The 25,851-nt window shown below is 32.8% G+C and overlaps 1 protein-coding gene across 2 annotated transcripts in view; it reads right to left on the reverse strand.

The window, feature by feature from the left end:
• Positions 1-6,567: 6,567 nt before the first annotated feature.
• Positions 6,568-25,851, reverse strand: part of LOC126746753 (merlin) — a 139,291-nt gene continuing 120,007 nt past the window's right edge. For both annotated transcript variants that reach the window (XM_050455098.1, XM_050455089.1), the window contains exons 6-10: positions 21,888-22,097; positions 21,446-21,829; positions 7,447-7,653; positions 7,140-7,312; positions 6,568-7,088 (exon numbers count right to left, since the gene is read on the reverse strand). In XM_050455098.1, coding sequence (XP_050311055.1) covers positions 6,878-7,088; positions 7,140-7,312; positions 7,447-7,653; positions 21,446-21,829; positions 21,888-22,097 — 1,185 coding nt within the window. In that variant the 3' untranslated portion in view covers positions 6,568-6,877. The remainder of the gene's footprint in view (positions 7,089-7,139; positions 7,313-7,446; positions 7,654-21,445; positions 21,830-21,887; positions 22,098-25,851) is intronic.

Here is a 25,851-nt window from a genome sequence, read left to right on the forward strand (position 1 = left end):
TTTCAAAACTATGGGATCAACCGGTCACCCGATTTAACGTCCCTAGATTTTTACATGTAAAATCTTTGGTCTATTGAGGTTAGAGAACGACATTTTCAACAATTATTGTGATGTACAACCGTCAAAAATTAAATGCATCAAATCCTATTTAGGAAATTCATCGTTTGACGATGCTAACTGCAAGACAACTATAATATATAAAAGAATAGATATATAAAAGAAAGGAATATCAGAAGAGTACTTTACTACTAGAAATATCATACTAATTGTATGTAGTTTGACAGAAACATATATTGCGATGAAAATTTTAAGTTACATTGGAACTAAAAGAGGAACTTTGATTATTAAAGACTTAAAAACGATATTTGGGACTGTTTAACAGGTTTATTTATTAGCGGCAACAATTTTAGATCCTAGAAATAAAAACCAACTCTAATAAATATTTAATAGGTACTACTAACAGCCTTAAATCATTGCAATCACAATTTTGATGGCCATTAATTAAATTTATATTTATGTACTTTAGTTGTTAGAATTTGAGGTAATGTGGCTTTAGTCATTGTAAAGCAGATGAAGAGGGGTTTCTCTGTATTTAGGGAAAATAGGTACTTAATCAGCAAACTAACTTTTTACCACTAACATAATATTAAAAAAGCACTGGATCGAAGTGTCCCTTTTAATACCTGACATAATTTAATTTATTTTTCCCTTTTGTAAACAAATCTCCGGTAATATAAGATGCGACAGTGTCAAAAGCCCTAGCTAAAGCAAGGAAAACAACCATTCATTTATTCTTGGTATTAAAACTATTAAATATTCTATCAAAAATATATTAATGCATCCACTGTGCTACAGTTTTCTCTAAAACTATATTGGTTTTATGGCAAATAAGTATACACTCTAGACTGGATGCCCTTTTTTAAAATCTTACTTATAGTGTTTGTGAGAGCAGTGAGTCGATAATTAGATCTTTTAGTGCATCAGGAAATGTATTGACTTTCATTTTGGTTTATTCATTCATGATTTTGTTATAACACATTTTATCATTGTAATAACTTCATACTACATTATTTTTATACATATATCTTACATATCTCATCATCTAACATATGACTTTTTTGGCCAAAATATAAATCAAACTTTGATAAACTTACAGGCATAAGTCCATATCCACAGGTCAAAATCAAAAACCGATAAATCTACTACTAATTTACTACTATTTTGACGTAATTTATTCTCTTTCGTAAAAAAAACTTGCCGTTTTAAATTATTTAACTATTTCCTAGATAAAAGCATATTAAATCCTAGATAGTACATAGGTCTCGTAACAAAATAGTTTTTTGGCAGTTCTGGACAGTTGACCTGAATGGTTTCGCCAGGTTTTGAAACTAGACGATTTGTACGATTTTCAGACCACTGGTGATGACAATAGAGTTTGCACTTCTAGAATGTTTACTACTTGGGAAGACAAATCTCTTTCAAAATGGTCCAAAGAAGAAACAATTAAATAATAGTACCGCAACCCGATATATCTGCCGAATACAACAAAGGAATGAGAGGAGTCGATAAAATACATAATTTGATAGCGTACTATAGGATAAGAATGCGATTGCGTAAATGAAGTTGGCCTATTTTCATCTATATATTTCAAGCTACGATTGTCAATGCTTATTTTCTTATAAAAAAACTGCATCCTCAAGACGATTGCATTGTCAATTTATGGAATTTCGAAGATATTTAGTGTAGAGTTACATACGTATATCAAATGGCATTTATCACAAATACACCATTCGATTTTAGAGGAGTTATTTTAATATACAACTTATAAAGTGATAAAGATAACGAAAAACATGGTAGAGAGCACAACTAAGATTCAAACCCACGAACTTAATAAATATACCTGGACTGCCATTTCAATAAAAAGTAAATGACCACTACTAGGGGGCCGCCATTTTGCGTGATTGTGTCCTTTTTATGTTGGTCACTCTGACAAATTTCAGTTGTGAAGAATTTCGTTAAAATTTATAAAAGAAAGTATGTAATCCTCATCTAAAATAAGACAAAGTTTTAATTAACTTGGGATAGATGCACCCACTTTAAAATATTTGTTTTATTATTCTGATAATCTTATAAATCTTATATTTTATAAATCCAAACTTAAACCTGAATCTTATAAATCCTAATATTATAAAAATGATGATCTTTATTTAAATTTTTGCTTGTATTTACTTAACAAATTCAGTTAAAAACACTTTTATTTTATTTATATTTTTACTATTACGACTTTCGCTTTTCTTCTATCTACAGTGTTTACACATTAATAGGTACAACCATCTATAAAAATCAAAATATAGATGATTTTTCTGACGTGGCCATATGCATTAGCAGTCCAGGTATATTTATTAAGTTCGTGCCCTAAAAAAGACATCTACGAATGACAATACTGTCATTGACATTAATGACAGAAGTCTAAAGATACGTTTACATATTGCTAGCCACAGAACTATGACAAATCTAAGAAATGTATACGTCAACACATCTCCGTAATTCTTATCAAGTAATCTTATCAGTAAAAACGTATCTTTAAAGTTAGTCAATTATCAAAGTCTCATAAAAGTTATAATACAAAATATTATCTTAATAGTTTTTCCCAAACATTCAACGAATTCTAGTCAGTTATAGATTTAGGCAAAAATAATCACTGCTTTTAAAAGCAAATGAGAAAAATGTACTTAATTAAATTGAAAACTTTTAAAATTAGGTCTAAGTAAAAAAACTGTTGAAAATATGCTTTTGATATATTTAGAATAATATAAACTTTACATTTCATCTTTGAATTTCGCGTGGAATTCTACGTATGTTTCATGCATCATATCCTATACCTAAAGTCAACAGTTATCGATAAAAAGACGATTCATGTAACAAATAAAAAAAGAACAAAAATTAAGTTAAATATTCAAAATGATTGCCATTCACGGCTTGACAATGTCCAAGGCGATCAATAAAGTCTCGTTGCACATTTTCAATCATTTCCGGAGTTATGGCGCGCACTTCTCTGCGAATTCTCTCTTTCAAGTCGTCTAGATTATTTGGCCTATTAACAAATACCTTCGACTTGAGGTATCCCCACAAAAAAAAGTCCATTGGTGTTAGGTCAGGCGACCTAGGAGGCCATTCGATGGGTCCTCTCCTTCCTATCCACCGATTGGAAAAGGTTTCATCTAAAAATGTACGCACAGTGGCAGCATAGTGCGAAGGAGTGCCATCTTGCTGAAAAATTAGTTCTTCGTCAGGATAGTCTGGGTCCAATGGATTTAGAAATAAAGCTAGTAATGCTGGAACTAATTCAAATTGGAGAAAATCGAGATACACTTGTCCCGTTAAAGTCTGTTCAAAGAAAAAGGGACCTATTACTCTTCCGCGCACTATAATCACACCACGCATTTAGTTTTTGAGGGTACTGGGTGTTTACCTCCATCATCCAATGCGGATTTTCTGTTGCCCAATATCGACAATTATGTCTGTTCACATTACCGTTCAAACAGAACGTGGCTTCATCGAAAAAAAAGTAATATTTGTTAATAAATTATTATTTAGATTGCACATGTTTTGTAAGCATGACTTTATATAACTTTGTAGGGGTGATATTTGTGCTTTTTAACTATTCGGCGAACTATAGATTGCGTCATGTGTAAATTTGCCCCAATCTGCGACAGAGGAGTGCATGGATTTTCTTCCAAAGAAAGCAAAACGTCAAGTTGTTCATTTTCATCTCGAGCAGGACGAGCAGATCTCTAACATGACCGAATTCTCTAAATTTAGCCTTTATTCTACTCACCACCTTTTGACATATCGGAGGACAATCAGGATGGATTTCATTGAATAATTGAGCAGCTTCTCTTTGAGTACGTGTTCTATCACCAAACCCAACCATGCACAGATTTTCTATTTTTTTCTCGTTCCGTTAACTTTACCATTGTGAAAACCGCAACTTTGCTCGTACACTTCACACTTGACAATATCTGTTTGGCGTACAACTGTCATACAGTTTCTATGAAAATACACGGTCACCAGCCAACAATAAAGAACACGAATGAATGGAATTTTGCTCTGTATAAAAAGTCTCAGAGATAAGGTGACTCGTAAGGTGAACTTCAATAATAATGTTTGTTCGTCTTTTTTTCGATAACTGTTGACTTTAGGTATAGGACAGGATGCATGAAACATACGTAGAATTCCACGCGAAATTCAAAAATTAAATTAAAAAAAGCTGCTTTCATTTGAAAAAATTAAGTTGATAGTCGTAATTTATTCGTAACATGCACAACTGGAAATAAAAATCGACGGGTCCGAGCGTTTTTTTTTCGAACACATCACTGAATTTTAAATGAATTTAGACATAACTTTTGGGATGCACTGTATATAACTGTGGTTGGCTAAGACTATGGCAAATATTATTTTTAGGGGTATGTTCATTTAAATTCTACTAAATCTTTTATTTAAGTTTACGGTCAGTTATTGTTATGGTGTGATTTCCTTAATTTGCAGAACTCAGGCTGCCCTCGTCGTTTTCTAAATATCATAAGTTAATAAGATTCTTGCTTTCTTTGAAGTCTTTCTATATACGCAGAATCCAGAAACGAAATGAAAATCCTGCAATCTCCCTCCACTTATTTATTAAACATGATTCAGTTCTTGTACTCACTGTGTTTTAAGTCTTTAATACATCGTTCTTGCCTTTTAAAATTTCTTCTATATGGTACTAATCCATTGCTTTCCAATGTACTAATTACTATGTAAACCAATTCTCATCCTACAATTTGAGTATGAATTAAAGTCTCAAATTTTTAAGGGACAAGTAGATAATTATGATTTGGCCCATCACTAGCCCTTTTGCTTATTCCCAATGATTGAAATATGTAAGGAAATTTGTAAGGAATAATTAAGGACTTTATTAGTATTTTTATTTAAATGCAGTATCTATTAAGGAACTGCTAAGTTATAATGTTATTTTTTCTACATGCGTGTTTTAGTGCAAAATACTTTTTTTTGTAATTTAAATTAAAATAATCCATTGCAGGGTTAAGTTCGAGTAGCCATAGGCTAGACTTCGCCTTCTTGGAATATTGTTGTAACCAGTTTATAAAATTTTATGTTTAATTTGATTTAATAAAAAACGATTATTATAATTATTATATTATACAGAGTGTCCTATTTGCTATGTGTGACTATTGCTATTTCCGAAACTATAGGAAATACGAGGGCAGTTAAATTAGAAAAAATCTGCCAATTTTGATGCTTATAATGAGTTTTACAGCATTGCAAAATGTTTATTCGTTTGTGAATTACAGGCTGATTTTTAAAAAAACGCCAAATTTTTATTTTAAAAAACTATTGGTTTTTTATTGTTTTAACTTACTTTTAATTACAAAGTTTTATAATTTTTTGTGCTCTGCAACACTTTACCTTTAATTTTTTTTATGACGTTTGGTATCTTGATATCAACAAATACGAACCTGCATGTTTTATAACTTATTTTGAAGTATTTTTTATTCCCTTTAAAACGATGTATTTCATTCATATGAATGAAACTTACAAAAACCACTTACAGAATAGTATAAAACTTAAACTAGGCAACAATATAATAGAATTTAAGGACGCAGTTAAAAATCGAGGCTTAATATTGCACATGCTTATAATGTATATTTGGAAATAAATAAACCATTATTATTATTATATGTTTCCCGACTTTTCAACGTATTAATAACCATCATCAGGAATTTTTCCTTAATGCGGATCTGATTTTTTTAATTGCCAAAAAACTTAAATACTTTTAAATGTTTATTCTTTTCCTCGTGATTTAAAATTTAATTAAATAAAAGCTTAAGCTTTTTAAACTAGTGGTTATTAGCGTTAAACCCGATGAACCTATCCTATGTTATTATCTGTTCAATTGAGTTGGCTTTGACAGTAGTTGAAGTCTACGTTGTCATGAATACCAAAAAAAAAAAATATTTTTGACAGAAGTCATTAAGCTTTCGCGCCAGTTTATATTCATGTTAATATTTGTTGGATTGGTAATAACGGTCCTATAAATTGGCCCGCAAGATCGCCTGATATAACACCCATGGATTTTTCCATATGGGGTTTTATTAGGAACCAGGTTTATCAAACTACGCGCTACTACATTCAAAAATATTCAAAGAAAAATTGTAACCAATACGCCCAAATGGTTACAAAATAATGGTGGTCATTCCGAACATTTAAATTAACAACAATTTCTTTGAATTTATTGAATTTTCCCATAACTCACGATTAACGAACTATTTGCCTTATTCATGGAGACGCAATGAGTCAAACATTTTTATTACCTCAAACAAATATAGGGGCTATAATAGTGAAAGTTTCCACGTTTCCTATGCATACTTTTTCTAAAATACTGTCTATATCTTTTAGAAATTGTAGATTTTGAACGTATTTTACCCTATAATGAAAAACCATTACCATTTCATCTTTTCTTATTACTTTATTTTTCAGTTAATTTTAAACTGGAATAAAGCCACATCATTCTTTAAAAATATTTTAATATCTCTTTTATGTATAATATAATAAAGTGTCATTTCAGGCATCATCGTAACAGGTGCTTCTTTATCACTTAAACTATGTTTAAAACCTAAAAATGGAGCGAATCTTGTTACAAACTTTCCGTAAGTGACTCTACGTCGACTCGAGACAGTCTTTATCATTATTAAGACAAATCACTCAGGTAAGTTATTAAGGCACTATAAATATTGTTGTATAACGCACTGGAAATTGGTTAAAATTCTTATAACTGGATGGCGATATGTACAAAACAGATTCCATACATTTGCGCAAGCTACAATTCCTCAAAAAATGCAACTCTACTTTTTGTACTGCCACTTTTGCTTTTTTTTAAGGTGGAATACTTATTTTCACCTAATTTAACTTGTTCGTCGTGTAACTGATCGTATTCGGACGCCTTATCGGAAACTTTGAGCACCGCTATTTCGGTACGCAGTTCTCTTAGTTGGTTTTGTAAGTGTTTTGACTTTTCCAGGTACTCGACCCTGAAAATTAGTTAATAGTATCGTATATTGAACTTTATAAAGTCCACTTACCGTTCTTTTTCGATTTCTAACGATAACTGATCCGCATCTCCGTGGGCGATGAGATCGTACGAGTTTAGGTTCAGATTAAAGTCGGGCGTGTGGGTCGAATCGTTATCCAGCAGGGATAGTTCGGAACGAACGTTGTTTGGCGACAATGGCGCGGAATATAACGTAGTAACAGACTAAAATCATGACAAAACATACGTAAATAATAATAAACGTCTTTTCATTAGGATCGCCTAAGACAAATAAACAAATTGTTTGCTCAATAAAAATACAATATTTAAGAAAAATAAATAAATAAAATGAAACTTACAGATATAGGCGAGGTGGGCGACGCAGACCCGTTCAGGGTACTGCGACTTAAAAAATCCAACAGTTTTTCTTTGGCTTGTTTCTCAGCTGCTCTAGCCTTCAGTAATTCCTCTTTTAACCGATTGGCTTCAGCTGCCCTTTTTTCGGATTCCTCCACCAATCTTGCAGTTAGTAACTCCGCTTCCCTCGTCTTCCTTTCCAGTGTAACCTATTACGAAATACAGTTGTAATATGGTCTGACGTATGTACACAGGGTGGCAATTTGAAAACTTTCAATGCAAATATCTCTGAAACTAAGAAAGTTAGAAAAGCGCAATTTGATATAAATGTCATACAAGTAGGAGGAACTACAACCACTATATTTTTGTTATAGAGTTGGACCCCTTGAACCTAATGCACCCTAAGGGCGAAAACACAGTGAAAGCCGGTTTCCTGCTTACCGGAAACCAGCGCCGATCGGTTCCGAATTTCGGCACTTAGTGCGGACACAGTGCCGACGAGAAAAAAGCAAATAAAAACCAGCCTTTTGTCAGTTCCAGGTTAACCTTCGCGTCAACATGGCATCTAGCTCATCTGACGATGAATTTATTGCGTTAGATAGCCTTGTAACTAAAATAATTACTAGAAAAAAAGTTGGTGTTCACTCTATAAATCGTGAGAGGGTACTTTATGGTGAATATCATCATTTGTTCAAGAAGTTGACAGATGACCCTGACCGCTTTTTTCAGTACACCAGAATGAACCATGAAACCTTCAAATATATTCTAGAAAAAGTTAAACATCTTCTAACTAAAAACTGGTGTAACCTTCACAGTCAGCCCATTTTACCAGAAGAAAGATTAGTCATTACCTTGAGGTAAGTATCTTTATAATATTTACGAGTATATATTTTAAGTAGGTTACTAACAAACAAATCATTTACTATTAACAAAACGTCTAGCAAATAATTACATATGTTGGTTTTGTTTCAACAAAAATAAGACTTAAAATGGTTGATTAAATTTTTATTTCAAAAAGAAGGACAGTGGTGGGGGACATTCGGAAGTACCAGAAACCGTTTCAGGTTGTTCCATGTTTGATAAAATGAGACTTGTACATTCTTCTTCTGCAGTGAAACGATTTAATTCAGTGATTGATTGGAAATAGATGAGTTGGAAGTTGAAGGACCAAGGATCGTAGATGAAACAGATTCGAACCTATTTAGCGGGTATGAAAATTGTTCAACTAGCTCTTGAACCCGGCATCGAAAAGCTAATACGCGTGACTCAGGAATTTTTTTCACATGAGGCAGAAGACTTTTAAAAAACAAGAGGTGTTCATCTTCTTTCTCATTTGCTCGCTTAGATTTTGACTCTAGGAATGCTACTTTTTGTTTCTCAATTTCTAATAATGAGTCGTTAAATATTTCTGTTGGGCCTCGTTTCTTTTTAGATGAAAATTGTGGTGTCGAAGATACATCAGTATTCCTTTTTGTTCTCGAAGGTGTTTCAATATTTTCTTGCCTTGTATTTTCTACGATATCATCGCCAGCATTTCGTTGAGGAGGTACAACATCTTCAGTGGAACAAAAGCTGGTCTCGTCTAATTCCATCGATGACTGAATCGACTCTTCTGCTTCAGTTTGACTTTCTGCAAAGCTTTCAGTACGACCACTTACTTGTGGCAAATTTCCTTTCAACTTTCTAGGCATTACCGTATCTTTCAAAAATAAGAGCAGTTTGAAGTATGGCCACTTGGATGTCGGAGTATCATTTGCGGCATCACCTGAACGTGGAGGAGGAAATTTTCCTAATTCTACGGAAAATTGATCCCTGATATACTTCCATTTTTTCCTCAGTTTATTTTCTGAAACAAAATTACATAGTAAAAAATTGCACCGACGCGACGCCGAAATTCAAAATGCACTAAAAAGTATGAAATAAAAATAATAAGTATCAAAAATTTGTAAATATCTTGATTATTCAAAATTCAATAATTTTTTCAAATTTATTGTTTGCTTTCATTATCTTATGATTTTACCATCTCTAAAAATATACTTTCAGGATAATTTTAATTTACACCCCTCACTAACCATTTGTAATCATTCATTCATTTATCAAAACGTCAAAACCACGTTCTAATAAAATAGTTTTACATTGGGGATTATAGTACACATCAATATTTTGAAACTTAAACCCTTAAAAACCACCCTTAATGACGAAAAAAATGCAGTTTTAAGTATGGTTAGACGGTATAAGTGGCTAAAATTTATATCATTCAAATGATTGCAATGCAACTAATAATAAATCGGATAGCTTTCACTATTAAAAACCACCACTAATAACAGAATATTACCAAAAATTTTGCATTTTTTTAGATTAAAATCACGATTTAAAAAAAATATGTGCTCTAAATCGCTGACACTTTTTGAACATATTATTGGTACCTATATATAGTCCATTGTAGAAGGCTACGCTTTAATTTTTGAAATAAATACATAATTTTTTATGATAATTTTTTTTTAAACTGCAATTATTTCTATTTTATTCCTAACTTTTTTAATTTTTATGCTAATGACTTACAATCAAGTTTATTTTTAAAGTTTTTGATAGTACATACTTGAAAAAATGTGCTAGATATTTGTCTAAAAAACGTTTTTTTTTTAAATTATTTCACGTTATTATTTTACGTCATTATATTTTGTTATCTAAAAAAAGGGGTTATGTTCACACAGTTGTATCTTAGCGCCTATAGCACCTAGATAAATCAAGCAAAAGCCAATCTTTTGTTTTTAAACCAACTTTTGTTTATTAGATTTTTTTGTAGGATCTCAATTTTCCGAGATATTTAAGAAATACCGAAGAAAAGCGTGTATTTTTTTCTGTAAACTAATCCATTTTTATTTTTAAAAAAATGTATATCCCCTTTTACTCCTGCAGCCATCTACGCAACATATCGCCGGCATTTTTAATGTACAAAATTTCCGCACAACGCTAACATAGTTCTAATATTGAAGACGCCCCCGTATAACGCAGTCGCCACCGGGCAACAAAAAAGAGTAGCATCAGAAAGCGAGTGAGAAAGGCAATATTTTGGGCGGCGCTTAGAGTGATCCTTCTATTCTAGTTTATGTTCGGTGATGGAGACTACTTTTAAAGTGCATTGAAACTGACATAGCTACTGCAGATCATATAATTGTAAGGTAAAGTAATTGATGTAAGGTTAAATATTCCTGATCACAATAGATGGCAAGTAACAGGACGACCATTAAATGAAGCCAAAACGATTAGAGATATATTTGTAACATATTTTTCCAACATCACTCTGTCATACGATAAATAATAATCTATTTATTCATATTTTTAGAGAAATAAAAACAATAATATTATAATAAACGAAGCAATAGATATATATTTTCATACGTACCATCCTCTTTCATTTCTTCAGCAATTTCTTTCCAACATTTGTCAACAACATTTATATTGCTGTGTAATTTACTTTTCTTATCCCATATTGGGCATTTCTTATACACTGATGCTATTAAAATCTCTATATCCATAGCTGTATCTGTCTGCCTGTACGAACAACCGGCTAGAAAGAACTAAATAATCATTCCGGTAAAACCGGTGACGCCGACTACCAGCGCCAACAAGCCTGAGTCTGTCTCTATTGTGTTATTGCTAACTTGAAAGCATTATTTATTATAGAAGCTTATAGGCGCCGATCGGCGCTGGCTGCCGGTAAGCAGGAAATCGGTGTCCACTGTGTTTTTACACTAACGGCAAAATGGCACCAAAAGTAGGTATATCGGGTCTTGTAAACAGGGAAACATTTATGCAAAACTTTCAAAATTTTCAAAATCTCGTAGGGATTTAAGTGTAACTTTTTTTTATAACTTTGAAGGAATAACAGTTAAGAAGATATTTTAAATAAACCATATTAAAAAGAATAGGGGGACCGTTTTTTTGGGTAAATTTATGTATAGCTGAATGTACCCCTTTGCCTGGCCGATTGTACCCCGCAATGAGGCAGATTCAGCCCTTATAGAGATTTGTTTTGGATTTATAATAAAAAAAATATTATAAGTTAAATTAAACAATACTTCGATGCTAACATTAAGAAAAAGTGTAAATATTGTGCCTACACTGAAAAATGGTAAAAAATGTGGACTTTTCAGAATTTTGTAAATCAAAAACCATTAAGTGGCCGAATGTGCCCCCCTCTTCCCTACACTGATAACAGATTTTTCTGCCACAAAAGCTATTTTTTTCTTATCACAACCAATTTTAATAGTTCTTCTTTCCATAGTGCCAGATTGGATTGCAGAAATTGTATTGTCAACTAAAATAACTGGTGGCCACATGCTAAGGTTCTTCATTTTCTCCAGAAGACATTCGTCCTTTACGCCAACTTTAAATTCGGAATCTGTCATTATTTTTTAGCATAGGGCGGCATAGAATAAAGTCGGTTGTCCCCAGTTTTTCCTTTACATAATGTGCAATTTGGTTTGCCGGGTAAGAAGTTCGTATTTTAGACACTACTACATAATGCCAGTCATCTAATTTGAGAGATTTAGGTGTCGGTGGAATAAAAACTTTTTCTGAAGCATCAAAATTTTGGGACTGGTTTGTTAGAGCTGCATGTCTGGATAGAAACCGATTTTTTTACAATAGGTTTGCAGACGTTCTTCTTTTTGGCCACCGCCGCTGTCAATTTTGGAACTGCAAGTGCCATTTGATTTAAATTCTTTCGTAGGTCGCTAATCTCCTTATACAAAATCTTCTTTTGATGAGTCATGAACTTGAAACTTTGACTGAAACATTGTGACTCTTCATTAAAATAGAATGAGCGTATCAGTTGTACGCTGTGTTTGCTTAATGAATAAAACACAGTACTTCTATTCAGCGTATATAATAATTTAAACATTGCTACCTAGCGCTTTCGGCCATCATCAGGGTTCAAGACATTTTCAAAGCAACGACACTATTTTAGAAAAACGGTAGATCCCATATTGTCCATGTTTAGTACCTATTGATAACATGCTTAATATTCCAGGGGGTTCTGTAATAATAATAATACAGCTATTGTTTTGTATTATTATAGCTGTATTTCATATCACAATTTTTATTTTCAATACCCTGTATATATAAAAACTAAAAGAAATCTAAAATGTATCGGTCAAAAGTAGAGCAACTTAAATTTAAATTATTTCTTTTAAATAAATTTAGATTTTATTTAGTTATCTGGTAGTATATCCTTTATTTCTAATAACTGCTTCATGCCTCTTTTTCACTGATTTCAATAGTCCACCAATATAGTCCTGAGAAATTTCTTCTCAAAATCCAGATTTTTTGAATTTCCTGATGCAATTCATTCACCTTTGATAATTTTTTTTATGAATTCTCCTATCAATTTCATCCCAGAAATTCTCAATGGGATTGGGATCTGGGATTTGGGCTGGAAAAAGCATAACACCAAGTTTATTAACACTTGTATAACCAATTTTTAATTAATTTTGATGTGTGTTTTGGGCTGTCATGTGGAAAAATACATCTTAAGCAGATTGTCTCCTTTCTTGTTGTCTCCTGTCTATGGTATAAAAAACGATCCATAACATCTTTGATTTTCACCAATAGACCCATACCAAACCCGCCAAAGCAACCCCAAACCATAATGCCACCACGACCGTGTTTTACGGTGGGTCGCGTATACATACTTAGGGTTAAATCTTTCATTCACCAGTCTCCTTACCCAGCAAATACTATCGGATTTAACTAGTTAGAAAATACTACGGTTTACCATTTTTGGTAAGTCCAGTTAAGATGCTCTCTTGCGAATCGAAGTCTAGACCCTCTGTTTTTCTTTGAGATAAACGACTTCTTTGCGAACTTTCTGCCATGTAAACCAGCTTCCATAAGTCTTCGTTTTATAGTACTTACCGATATTGAAACAAGTCCTAACTGCTGTTTAACTCGAGAAGCACTAATAAAGGGATCTTGCACAAATAATTTCTTTATACAAGGTGTCCAAATAGGGTATCAGCACTTATATGTGCATTTAATCTCAGACGTGGCAACGCCGCCACTTACGGTGAGAGTCAAAATGTAAACGGGTTCAAGGAATTTCAGTTGCAATGGAGCCATTTACCGGAGAGCAACGCGCTTTTTGTGTACGTGCATTTTACCAAAACAATAATTCAATCGTGACAACACGCCGTCTATATCGCGTTCATTACCAATTACATGGTATTCAATTATCACCTAGCCCTGATGTTATTAGGAAATGGATCAGAATGTTTGAAGCTACTGGATCTACAGTGAAAATTCATAATCCAGGCCGCCCACGAATCCTAAGTGCAGAAAACATTGAACGAGTACGTCAATCAGTCAGAGAGAATCCAACCTTATCTGTACGGAAGCGAAGTCAGACGACTACTCTCAAAAGATCATCTTTACATAACATTTTGACCAAAGACTTGCATCTGCATGCATATAAGATACAGTTAGTGCAGGAATTAAAACCGAGGGATTACAATACACGGTTAGAATTTGTCAATGAAATGATGGAACGATTCGTCGATTTCAATAACATTTTATTCAGTGATGAGGCTAATTTTACATGAATGGCCACGTAAATAAGCAAAATTGCAGGTACTGGTCTGACGTTAATCCTCTCAGAAAACACGAACGTCCACTGCATAGCCCCAAAGTGGTCGTATGGGCTGCTATATCTGCTGATGGCATAATTGGGCCGTATTTTTTTGAAGATCAAAACGGACGGGCACTTACCGTTAATACCGAGTGGTATTGTGCAATGTTACAAGATTTCCTTGCACTATCGCTCCGGCAGTTTCAAGGTTTTAACTTAGAAGCCTGGTTTCAGCAGGATGGTGCGACATGCCATACGTCAAATCGGGCAATTGAAGATGTTCAACAATTATTCCCCAATAAAGTCATTTCAAGAAGAGACAATATCACCGTCTATAGATTACAACAAGTCAGACCACTTCCTATACCGCCCGCGTTAAAGCAAAACTGACCTTGAATCCCGCTGTTTGCTGCGTACGCGCGTTTACCAGGGTTTATCGTAAATATCGATGAAAGCAAATTCTGAGGCGCGCTGATTATTTTTATACGAGGAGTATTCATAAGAAGTATTTTAAGTCATAAAATAAGAACTTTTTTTATAGGACTGGAATAGATGTGTTTATATGACAGTGTTTCTTAATTATTAACGTTTTTACACATTTTTTATATTAGCTTCACTTCTTTGCCTTTATGTAGCAATGTTTGTATGTATGTATATAACAAATCTAAGAATTCTATTTAAACTATAAGTTCTACTTGTCAGATTGTTTTCAAATTTTGTAGGTGCTTGGCTTTCGATAACAAGGACAGTTTTTAAAATGTTTTTAAGTTTCCCTTTTCTAAAATTGGTGTATCTAGAAGTTTTGATCAGTTCAATGAATTTGAACTTTTAAATAAATTGGAAGCGTTTAATATGGCGGATTCAAAATGGCTGCCTTTTAAGTCAAATATAAAAAGTGAATTTGAAAAAACCTTACTTGTTGAATTGTTTAAATTTGCTACATTTTTAGGAGTCTTATAAAAAAATACAAGTTTTTACTTAATATTTGTTTTAATTTTAGAGATGAATATTCAAAAAATTAATCTAAAGTTAAAATAAATAAACAATTAAAAAACACATTTAAACACACTAGAAAATATAAAATAATTTTAATACGGTATGGGATATTTTAATTTTTGAATTAGGTCGTTTTAAAAATACAAAAGCGCAAAAGAATAACAAACAATTATCATAATAAGCGCTAAATAAGTAGTTTTGTAAATTATATACTTTGTATTCATTTGTGGATATAGTAAATATGTATAAAATATGTTAAAATATCAAAATTTACCGGGTCTTAAACGCCGACATTGGTGGCCGACAAAAAGAAGTGGGGTGTGTTGGTTTGGGATAATAGGTTGTAAAATCGGCTAAAACTATTCCAGTAACATTACGGGGAGAAAATAAATAATAAACTTTTTAAGATTGTAATAATAATAATAATAATAAACGTCTTTTATTTAACAAACAAATAGTTTACAGTTGTGATTATTATACATACATTTCTATAGAGATATAAGAGAGGCGAAGTCTAGCCATGTGGCTACTCTTACTTAACCTACCTAATCCCTTTGAAGTGAAAATAAAACAATATCATGCAACTTATTAGCGAATAGCTCTTTAAATGTACGCACATATTGTAGAAAGAAAAGAAAAGTTACTTAAAGAATTATTATAGACAACGACAAACTGTGCGATACAAAAGACCGTAATATAGCTCCAGTAGCAGGTAGAGATTTTCTTTAAAAAGTAGATAGTTATATTTTGAAATAATTTCAAAGCCTAGTCCAGTTTAGCATACAATGCCAATACCTGTTTATAAATTCTTCAAATATATTATAAGGTTAGTTTATTACACAAGTCTGATACACTTTTCCTGGTTATTCTCCCATTTTTTCTAATTTACCCCTTTATTTTTTTTATTAAGTATTGCCTCAACATGCTCATTTTAGGTGTCTTTTTGTCTTTAGTAAGAAGGAAAGAAAAAAATCCTTTCTTATTCATGGTGAATTTGTTGATTAAATAAAAACAAACGCATTTTGTATTTAAATTTGTTAATATTAAATATTTTAAAATTATCAGGTATGGAATTATATAAGGTGATTGCATTATATGAAAAGGATCTTTTATACATAGATGTTTTATGTAACGGGATGGAGAATTTGTTTTTGTTTCTAATATTTTGTCCATGCATGCTTGTCCTTGGCAGAAATTTATTTTTAAGAGTATTCGAGGTGTTAGTGGTATTGAGAAGCTTATGCACAAAATTTAAAAGATGTAGTTTTCTACGGCTTTCCATATTTAGCCAGTTAGATTCTACAATTTTATGAGTAATATGGTCATGCTTCCTAATTCCGTATATCAATCGACAGCATGCGTTCTGTACCCTTTGTATTTTTTGTTTATCGAGAGCAGTAAGACATGGACCGTATATAAAGTCACCATAGTTGAAATGTGAGAGTACTAATGTGTCGCATAAACTTTTTTTCAACGAGTAGTTAAGAATGTGCCGATTATTATATAATAATTTCAGCGCACAGAAGCTTTTTCTTGTTATATTCTGAACGTGTGCACTAAATCTGAGATCTTCGTCGATAGTTAAGCCAAGATTTTTTGCGCTGGATACAAATTTTAATGTAGTATCATTTATTTTTAATTTTAAGTTATTTTTAATAGAGTTTCTTTTGATTTTGCTGCCAATACATAATAGTTTAGTTTTGTCAGAATTTAAATTTAGGTTATGTTCGGCAGATAATTCTTTAATTACCTGAAGATCAGCGTTTATTTTATCGACCATTTCTTGCGATTTGTTATAATCAAAAGAGACATAGATTTGTGTGTCATCCGCGTATGCTTGTGTTTTACAGTATTTAGGTACGAGAAGTATATCAATAGTGTAAATAATAAATAGAAGGGGTGATAAAATAGCTCCTTGTGGCACACCCGACAGAATATCCAATGCATTCGACGTAATATTGTTATAGACCACCTTTTGCGACCGTTTGCTTAGAAATGAATTAATTAATTGAACAGAGTCCGCGTCGAACCCATAATATTTTAGCTTAGCTAATAGGAGACGGTGATCCAGAGTATCAAAGGCCTTGGAGAAGTCTAGAAGTACCAAAATATTTATGTAGCCTTCATCGCAGGCCCTGAATATATTATCATCAAGCACAGATGCTAAAGCAGATACTGTACTAAAATTCTCTCGAAATCCACATTGATTATCAGGCAGGATTTTATTAACAGCGAAATAAGTGAATATTTGGTTATAAAGGATTCGCTCAAAAATTTTTGACAGGGTGGGAAGAATACTTATGATCCTTAACTCAGAAAAATGGGAGGGTTGACTATTCTTTGGTAGTGGGATTCCCAGAGCAGTTTTCCAGATTGTTGGGACTTGTTTCTTCTCTATGGCCGTGTTAATAATGTGTAAAATTATATGATCTATTAAAGGGCTACATATTTTTAGCATTTTTGCATTAATTTGATCTGTACCAACAGCGTTAGTTCGGATGTTATGTAGAGCAGAGTGTATTTCATCTATTGTAGCTAAAGAAAATTTGAAGTTTATTTCTGGGTTGAATATATGGGTGTTATAATATAAAATTTGATTATTTGAAGGATTTGATATGGATTGCAAAAAGGATGTAAAATAACTATTAATTTCATTAGGATTTGAGAGGTTACTTGGTATAATGTGTTTTTTTTGTGAGCGAACATTTAAAGCTTGAAGAGTTTTCCAGAGTTTAGCTGTATTGTTTAATTGAGAAGTATTTATAATATATCTCTTTTTTGCAGCTCTAGTGGCAGATAATGTCTGGTTACGAATATTTTTATAGAGTAAATGGTCAGCGTCCGATCTAGTCTTTCTATACTTTTGCCAACTTTTATCTCTCAATACTTTTAGGTGACGAATGTCATCATTTAACCAGGGAGCTTTTGGTTTTGTTGCTCGGACCTCTATAATGGGAGCATGTTTATCAAAAAGTTCTATAATGAAATAGTTGAAAAGTTCTAGTTTACTTTCTAAATTCTCTTCCCATAAAATTTGATGCCACGACATATTTAAAAGATCATTTTCAAAATTTAGTTGATTAAAATTTCTAAATGATCTAAAAGAGAATATTCTAGGAGGTGCTTTTTTAATATTAAGAGACATATTAACATATACTAAATTATGGTCAGAAATTCCATTTGAAGATATCGTTCCACATTGTTTTACTATGTCAAAATTATTGATAAATATAGGATCAATAAGAGTGCTTGAGGTCTCCGTCACTCTAGTAGGCTCATTTATAAGCTGTTGCAGACCATAAGACTCAAAAGTATCCAGTATAGGATTAGATAAATTAAAAAAGTTGATGTTAAAATCTCCCAGGTACAAAAGTATATCTGCCTGAAGAAATGTCTAAGATATTATGTTTTCAAAATCATAATGCTTTTGTGTAAAACACAAAATACAGAACAAAATATTTAACATATAGGGATGAAATACATACTACTTTATTATTGGGTAATTATATTTATACAAGTAGTATGTAACCAAATTATTGTCTAAAACGCTACAAGCAAAAACTCTCTCGCGAAACGGATGCACACAAGTTAACGTACTTGCGAAAACTAAACCTGGGTTCTACCCAGCCGATGCATGGCGAGGTGAGGAACGGGGGGTGGGGTAATCGATTTCAGGGCCGCTCGAGTGGTCTGACTTGTTGTAATCTATATAGTGTTGGGACAAACCTGCTATTTTCGTATAGCAAATGCTTTTGCTAATGCGAATCAAAAATAGCAGTCGAAAATAGCTGCTATTTAATAGCAGGTGCTATTTGAGTTTTATTCGATACGTACATGTCGTACATAGCTAGTCCTAGCTGTAAACAGTGTAAACTTTAAACTGTTAAATTTTAAACTGTAAAATACTGTAAAAAGCCATAAGCGAATTTGCAAAAGGAATAATTATTATAAAATATAAATAGACCGAGTGGACAAAGAAACATCGCTAAAAGCTTTAAATTTATTCCTTAATTTTTAAAATATTAAAAGCCGACTTCTTTCCGATAACGCTATAGCCGACGCCGCACCATAAAGATAAAAAATGGGTGAAAAAACCGATGAGTGTCGGCGTCAGTCGGAATCAGTTTAATAAAATGCGGTCATCAATGATGACCCTAACTAAATATTGAGCCATATTTTAGCGAGTAAGCGGTTTTAAGCGGCTTTAAGCATCTTTAAGACATCTCATTCGAGCGATCAAGTCATGACGTCACCGTATAAGGCGCTTTAAGCGTTTGTTAGCGGTCTCCCGAGACCGCTAATAAACTCGATATGTCAAAGTCAAAGCTATACAAACAATAATAAACAATAAATATTTATATCAATTTTTTGATATTTTTTTAGAGTAGAAGCATTATATTTCTTAGTATTAGTTTTATTTATTTTATATTAATGTCTCATATATATATTAACAGTTAAGACATCCAAACCAAATAAAAATGCAGAAAATAATAAATTATCAAAAGAGCGAATAGAATTGCAAAAAATACAGTGAAGAACGTAAAGGTGAGGTTGCGGGTATTTTTTTTAAATTGATTTTTGATTAGTTTGGGTTTATTTCTGTGTGCAAAAAATATGAGTGAGGTTATGTTTAAGCCAGTGACTTTTTTGTTTATTGTATTTCCTCTTGATCTGATCCTTAAAATGTATGAGATCGGATTTAGTTAGTTTAGTAATTAGACTAAAAACGTTTTGAAAACTTAGACAAATGGGTGTTTTCATGGTTTAGGTCAGTCTCCAAAGCGAATGGAATACCGATGAAAGGTATAGCTAATATTTAGACTCTGACAGCTGTTAGACATGACGTCATTCGAGCGCAACCATATAATGACGTAACGCTTAAGACATTGTAAGGCAACCCAGTAAGACGCTTACTCGCTAAAATATGGCTTTGGTGCCACTGTCGCTGCAACCAACGAGACACCAGACAATCAGCTGCCGAGGTGCCTGCGTAAAAAAAATTCGCGATTCTTAAACTCATAGCAGATAGCAGTTGCTACTATAAACCAAATAGCAGTGAAAAAGTAGCAGACTGCTAAATAGCAACCCAACACTAAATCTATAGACGGTGACAATATTAGCTGGCCTCCTAGGAGCTCGGACCTGTCGCCACTTGATTATTTCTTATGGGGTTACTTCAAAAGTAAGGTCTGCGAGAATAATCCAGCTGATACAAATCAATTAAAGCAAAATATCCAGGAGCAAATAAGATTAATATCAAGGGAAATGTGTGGATGGGTTATTAATATTCTTCGTTCTCGATTTGAAGAGTGCATACAGCGCAACAGACACCATTTAGACAATATTGTTTTTGGTTCATAAATTTCCATTGACTGTACATTTATTTGCCATAAATAAATGATCATAGAAATATGGTGTATTGGGTTTATGCAAACATCACATTGCTGATACCCTTTTTGGACACCTTGTATTTCTATCCACCACACCATCAGTTTTTCTTTTCCTGCCACTTTTTAGGAACTCCTTTCAAAGTACCCCTTCTATTAAAATAAGAAACAGCTCTGGATATTATGGATTTATTTAAATTTAAGTCTTTTGCTATTTAAGACTGCTTTTCTTCATTTCTTATTTTTTCCATAATCTTTTCCTTTATTTGCAATGACAAATGTACACCCCTTGGCATTTTAAGTCTTTATATTATTAAATTCACCACAGAGTATCTGAAGAGTACAAACGGAACTGAACAGAATTTCAAATCAAATTTAGTTGCTCTATAATAGTTTTTTGTTTATTTATTGTTTTTAAAAAGTTGCTCTACATATGAACGATAGTGTATGCTGCGTTCTAGATTTTTGGTTTCTGGATATCGATCGGGCGCTAGCTTCACAGATATGAAAAAATATCTAGAAAAATAACACAAAGTGGCAACATCGGATACGGGCATTGTAAATATAGAGGTATTCTACGTTGCCAAGTTGCTTTTTATTCCATTAACTTTTTTGTCAGGAATCTTTTTTTTATTCTGGAAAAATTGTTGATTACTCTCAAAATATATATTATTAGTCAGCAAATAAACGAAACTTTTAAAGAGTACATTTTTATACCTGTGATAAAATACAACACATTAAAAAATATGTAGTGGATTAAGAAAATTATATATTAAATGAAAAATTGGAAAGTCGATTTGACCTCATTGTCTGAGAGATGGTGAACTCAAACAACCTCGCCTATAGTTTGCAGCTAGGCTTATTCTAGGCATTCAATGTTCTAAGGGCTTTGCCAATAACTCTGTTTAGGGCAATAAAGCTACTTTTTGAAATGTCTCCACTTGGAGAATAGAAAATACTGTTAAAAATCAAAACGATATTCAAACTTACTTTTTCCTCATCCCTTCTCATTGCCGTGAGCCTCAGCCTGGCGATTTCTTGTTCGGCTTCGGCGGCCCTTTGGCTCAGCAAAGCGGATTCCTCCTCGGCCACGCGAGATTTCTCCGCCAATAAGTCTGCACTCTCTTCAGATCTCCGAAGCGCCTCGTTTGCCAGGCGAATTTCCTCTTGATATTGCAACAATCGTTGCTCCATATTCGCCCTATCCCGTTCCGCCTCTTCTCTCAATTGTTTTTCTCTGGCCAGTCGATTTCTTTGCACTTGCCGCCTCTGTTTCTCCTCCTTAGCGGCCGCCTTCATTTGTTGCAGTTCCATCGAGTCCGGCTTTCGTCTTCTCATAAATAGATCGTGATTACCCATACATAAATCTAAAATCTTAACGGGAATGACGTAATGTTATATTAGAAGTCGATTGAAGCAGCGAATGTCTTACCAATTTGTTCATTCTAACTTTGTGACTGAAAAACACGAAATTTGGAGAGTTTTTATCTACAGGTTTAATAATAAAACGCTTATCGTCGAAGCTGATGTGTCTTATTTCACTCCATGTGAACGTAGTTTTTGGTTGTAGCTTGTTTTCTTTTTCATATATGTTCAGGCCGAGGGCTGTCACACCTAACCATAGTTCAGTCTCTTTTTTGTTCTAGAAATTTAGAATAAAGTATTGAAGACAAATTAAATCACATATTTATTAATACATGTTTGTACAAGTCAAGATGTAAGTCTAGAAATAAATATAAATTGATTTCTAAGTATTCCTCAAAAAAAAAAAAATAAAATGCACCATTTGCGCCATTGCAATGGTAAATCTACTTGATATTGAGCATTGATTAATGTCCTAATAGACTTTTCAGAATATTTTCTTACAAAGCTTGTAGACGATAAGACCTTCCTATTCCCAACATGTTCAAATTGCCAAAACTTTTCTACTGTTCAATTAAATTAACCTTGGTAAAATTACCTCAAAATAAATATCAGCATATCCACCTGAACTGTTCTATAGAAGGACTGCTTAATTGATTGATATCTATGAGAATGAGAACACCGGATATTACTCCATAAACCTAAATATGATACTTAAAACCAGCAAAAAAAAAACGTCGTATTAAAAATCTAAAAACATCATTCGTAACTTTTAAATTTATTAGGCAGCTTGTTGCCTTAAGTTTGTTAAGCTTAGAATGTTGTAATTTTGTCTCAATTTAACCATCTTCGCATCTCTTACAGATTCCCAGGTACCTATGTTAAAACACCTTGTATAAATGACTTAATTTATTATGTTAAAGATTGCACAGCTTAATTTTTTTCCCTGTTTTATTTTTCAACATCATTCACACTTAGTCTGCGAATAACATTAATTGAAATTATGAATTCAGTATATAATTGGTGTAGTTTAAATGACTTAAGGCTTAATATTGCAAAAAACTAGGTACATGATTATAGCAAGGGAATTATTTCGAAAACAGCTATTATAAGACCTAAAAATATAGGTGCATGAAAATACTATAAAAAGAGTATTAAGCAAGTATAAGTGCATTTGGATAGATCAGGATTTAAACTTTAAAGCTCTTGCAGTGGAATTATTTAATTTCTTTTAACACAAATGGAATTATCTAGGCTACGAAAATTGAAAAGTAGAGCAATATGAGTAATACTAGAAAAAGATACGACTCCTATAAAAAAAATGCTAGAAACTTTAAAATGGTTGCCAGTTAAAAACCACCTGTTGGTTAATATGCTCATTATTATCGACAAAATTAAGATTGGTCAAACATTACAGTACCTGTTGAGCAAGGTCTCATAAAAATGTCAACATTCACAGTTATAATACTTGTAAAAGAATGGACTTTCATACATCACAAGTTACCACAAGAATGTGATCAAAAAATTCCTTGCTTTTTACCAATAATATTATTTTTACTTGAGCCAACTCAAGTAAATATAATATGAAGACCACAGACAAAGAAGGCGCTATGTCAATTTTTAAGGAAATTGAGTTATCAGTGCCATCTATTAGAAAAATTTCAAAAGTTTAACCCTATCCTATCGTTCAGGCTATAAATGCGCTCAGTCAGGAGTAATTTCAATTTTTAATATTGACGAACAGCCTAAAAAGGCGTCATGTCAGTGCGGTGCTGGGTAAGAAGGCGCTTAGTCAGACTAAACCTTTGCTTTTTTGTTATTTAATTTAAAATTTTTTGCATTTCGTAGTAAATTATGGTTTAGTTTGTTTATTTCAACACGCGGTGCTTGATGTAAAAATAATTATGTCGGAATCTGAAAGTAGTGATGTAGTAGTGCCTGCCTTGAATTTTTCAACTAAAAAAAGGAAACGGTATGAAAAATTAAGTGATGTTATGAAAAAAATCAACTTAAGAAGCCATGTTATTGGCAAAGATTGTGGTTGCAAACGTTACAAGTGCTTTGAAAATGTGCCCGAAGTAGAAAGGTTACAGGTAATTAGGCGGTTTAACGAATTAAATTCGGTTGATGAGCAAAATATCTACTTATGCGGTTTAATCACAGTATTACCAATAAAACAGAGAAGGCCTCGCAAAACAGAAGAAGCTGCTATACTTCACGATGCCTCCTATCATTATAGAATAAGATTCTCTGCCAATGGAAGCATACAAGAAAAGCAGGTGTGTCAAAAAGCTTTTTTGGCGATGCATGGCATTGAAAGGAAAAAACTGGAAGTACTTCAAAGGTCCTTAAAACAAAAAGGCTCCACGTGACCGCAGGGGCAAACACTTGAATCGTCCTCATAAGCTTTCAGAGAACTCCAGAAACCTAGTCCGGGATCATATTAAATCTTTTAAAGGGCGTAAGACGCACTATAGCCTAAGAAAAACCACCAAGGTTTATTTGCCTGAAGACTTGAACATTACAAAGATGTTTAAAATGTTTGAAGAGAAGTTTCCCCTAATAAAAGTTTCATATGAAACATATCGAACTATATTTAGTTCAGAATTCAATATAGCTTTCGGCTTTCCAAGGTCAGACACCTGCAGTGAGTGTGATACACATTTGGCGAAAATAAAAGGATTGGAAGCTTGTAATGTAAAGCTTGATTGTAAAATATAAACAAATAGAAAGAGACATAAAAAAACAGCCAGAAAAGCATTTCTACAGAAGCTATCTGCCTAGATGTAATACAATAAATGTAATACAAATGATATATGTTTAAATAATAAAGCCATCACCATGCCACCGTTCAGTAAGTTTTTGGGTCTTTCCATAGACAAGTTCCTTAAATTTGAAGACCATATTGTGAATGTATGTAGAAAAGTCTCATCAGGCTGCTACGCCCTAAGGGTTATTGCCACCAGTCTTAATTTCTCCATCGCCAGATCTGCATACTTCGCGATTATCGAGTCGCACCTTCGATATGGAATTTGCTTTTGGGGTTCATGTTCAAATTCACTTTTTAGTTCAGTGTTTGTACTCCAGAAAAGGGCCATTAGATATCTATGTGGGGCCAAGCCTCGTGACTCATGTCGCCCGCTTTTTGTAAGTCATAATATTTTAACCCTGTGTTGTATCTTTATTTTGGAAACAGTTTGCTTAGTTTTTAGAAAATAGAAAGAAAGAAAATGTGCTATATTACGTAAGACAACAAAATCTTGTGTACAAGCATCCTAAAAACTAAAAAATTCCAAATTCACTTTAAATTTCAAATTTCAAACAAACATAACATCTAAAACACTTTACCATAAAATTTACACACATTACCAAAATGAATCATAACAAAACAGATTAAGAAAAAAAAAAAGCATCTTTTTGATAAATTTCATTAAAAAATAAGTAAAGCTGTCAATAAAACAGAATTTAGAGGAAGTAAATTAAATTATTTAACAGGAAACAAAACTAAAACACTAAAATGATGTCAGAGCACAGGTTAAAAGGTATCATTAAAAAAATTGTCAAGGCTATAATATGCCCTAGATAATAAAAGTGATTTTAATTCCTTTTTGAATCTCTTAACTTCTAAAATTTGTCTGATACATAGAGGAACATGGTTGTAAATTTTTTTGCTAAGGTATATAAGTGAGTTCTTGGTGAGGGAGGATGTAGGGATTGGTAAGGGAAAATCGTTAACGTGGCGAGTCATATGACCAGTGTTGGAGGGATGTTTAGGACATTTATGAATAAGAGTAGCTGTTTCTAAGATAAAAAGAGAAAAAAAGAGTTAGGATTTTTTTGAGATATAAAGAGAGGTTTACAAGAATCTCTTATATAAACAGGAACTCCACTTAGGAAGCCACTATAATACGCGACAAAATTATTTGTTGAGACTACCCTACCCATGCCTCATTTTGAACTTGTCCGTAGCTCTATCATATATGGAGGTAGAAAGCTGTTTAATAAACTTCCACTAGAAATAAGACAACTTAAGA

This window comes from Anthonomus grandis, chromosome 2 (assembly GCF_022605725.1).
Source record: "Anthonomus grandis grandis chromosome 2, icAntGran1.3, whole genome shotgun sequence".
Taxonomy (NCBI): Eukaryota; Metazoa; Arthropoda; class Insecta; order Coleoptera; family Curculionidae; genus Anthonomus; species Anthonomus grandis.